Source organism: Echinops telfairi, unplaced genomic scaffold (assembly GCF_000313985.2).
Source record: "Echinops telfairi isolate 266 unplaced genomic scaffold, ASM31398v2 ScPeMD7_14;HRSCAF=57, whole genome shotgun sequence".
NCBI lineage: Eukaryota > Metazoa > Chordata > Mammalia > Afrosoricida > Tenrecidae > Echinops > Echinops telfairi.
Window position 1 is genome coordinate 279,048 of NW_022103911.1, and position 1,186 is coordinate 280,233.

General features: G+C 28.8%; 1 protein-coding gene across 1 annotated transcript in view; it reads left to right on the forward strand.

Moving 5' to 3' along the window:
* Window positions 1-647, forward strand: part of ADAD1 (adenosine deaminase domain containing 1) — a 56,994-nt gene extending 56,347 nt beyond the window's left edge. The window contains exon 12 of the mRNA XM_004711841.3: window positions 492-647. Within this exon, the coding sequence (XP_004711898.1) occupies window positions 492-605 (114 nt within the window). The 3' untranslated portion in view covers window positions 606-647. The remainder of the gene's footprint in view (window positions 1-491) is intronic.
* Window positions 648-1,186: the final 539 nt, after the last annotated feature.

The following is a 1,186-nucleotide window of genomic DNA, read 5'->3' on the forward strand; positions in this document are numbered from 1 at the left end:
TCAGGTGGGCACAGTGGAACTTTTGGGGAATGAAGAAATTGTTTGAAAACAAAACTGTTGTAATGGTTGCACACTTGTATAAATTTACTAAAACACACCAAATTGTATAGTTCCAAAGAATGAATTTTATAGTATGCAAATTATACCCAAAAATGTATTTATGAAGAATTTAGAGGGGGAAACAAAAATATTCATTGTAGCTATGAATATGTAGCTAGGGGTCACATATGGTTTTTATTTGCTTCTGTATTGAATACTTTGTCTAGTTTTCTTATTTCATATAATGAAAATACTTTTCATATTAAAAATTTTTCCTATAGATGTGTTAAAAAAGGAATTTTTTTGCTTCAGAAATAATTTTGAGCAAAAGTAGAAATTCAGTAAATTTTTTACTGATTTTTTAAAAATATCAAGCAAAAGGAATAAGTTTACAATCACTTACATTTCATATTCTGCTTATTTTCTATAATTTGTTTTTTTTTCCTGTCTAGTGTATGTCTGTATTCTATCAAGAAGCAAAAACCTTGTTGAAATCCTACTTACAACAACACGACTATGGCTCCTGGATTGTGAAGTCTCCTTGTATAGAGCAATTTAGTATGTGAATTAGGCAATTCCTTGCCATATTAAAAAAATCCTGTACTTTTTGGTGTGTTTGACTAGTAAAAATGCTTTAAAAATATTTATGGTTTTCAACTTTTAAAATCAAGGTCTTATAAACAGCAATGTCCATGAATATGCCAATTTACAAAATATTAAGGGTTTAAAATTTTTTTAATTTTGGAAAAAGAATTACCTGATTCAATATGTAGTGTTTTGTATTTATTTTAATAGTCATTTTAAGACCATTACATTTTTCTTTTCTTCTTTTTTTGAATATAAAATACATTTTCTTATAAAATTTTAAATGGAGAGCTCTCCAGGCATCTAAGCTATCTAATGTTTTGTAACTGGCATCTCAAGTGTTGTTTTAATTAAAACTTTGAAACTCAAGCATACAAATAATAAATCTTATTCATTGTCAACTATTTCAACAGATTTGAGTGCCTAATTTTTGAGCACGTGAATTTTGCCAAGGAGCCCTTGTAGTATAGTAAGCCCCATAGTGAGCAGATAACCACAAGGTCAACAGTTCAAACCCACCAGTTGCTTCTTGGGAAAAAGATTAAGCTGTCTGTTCCTGAAG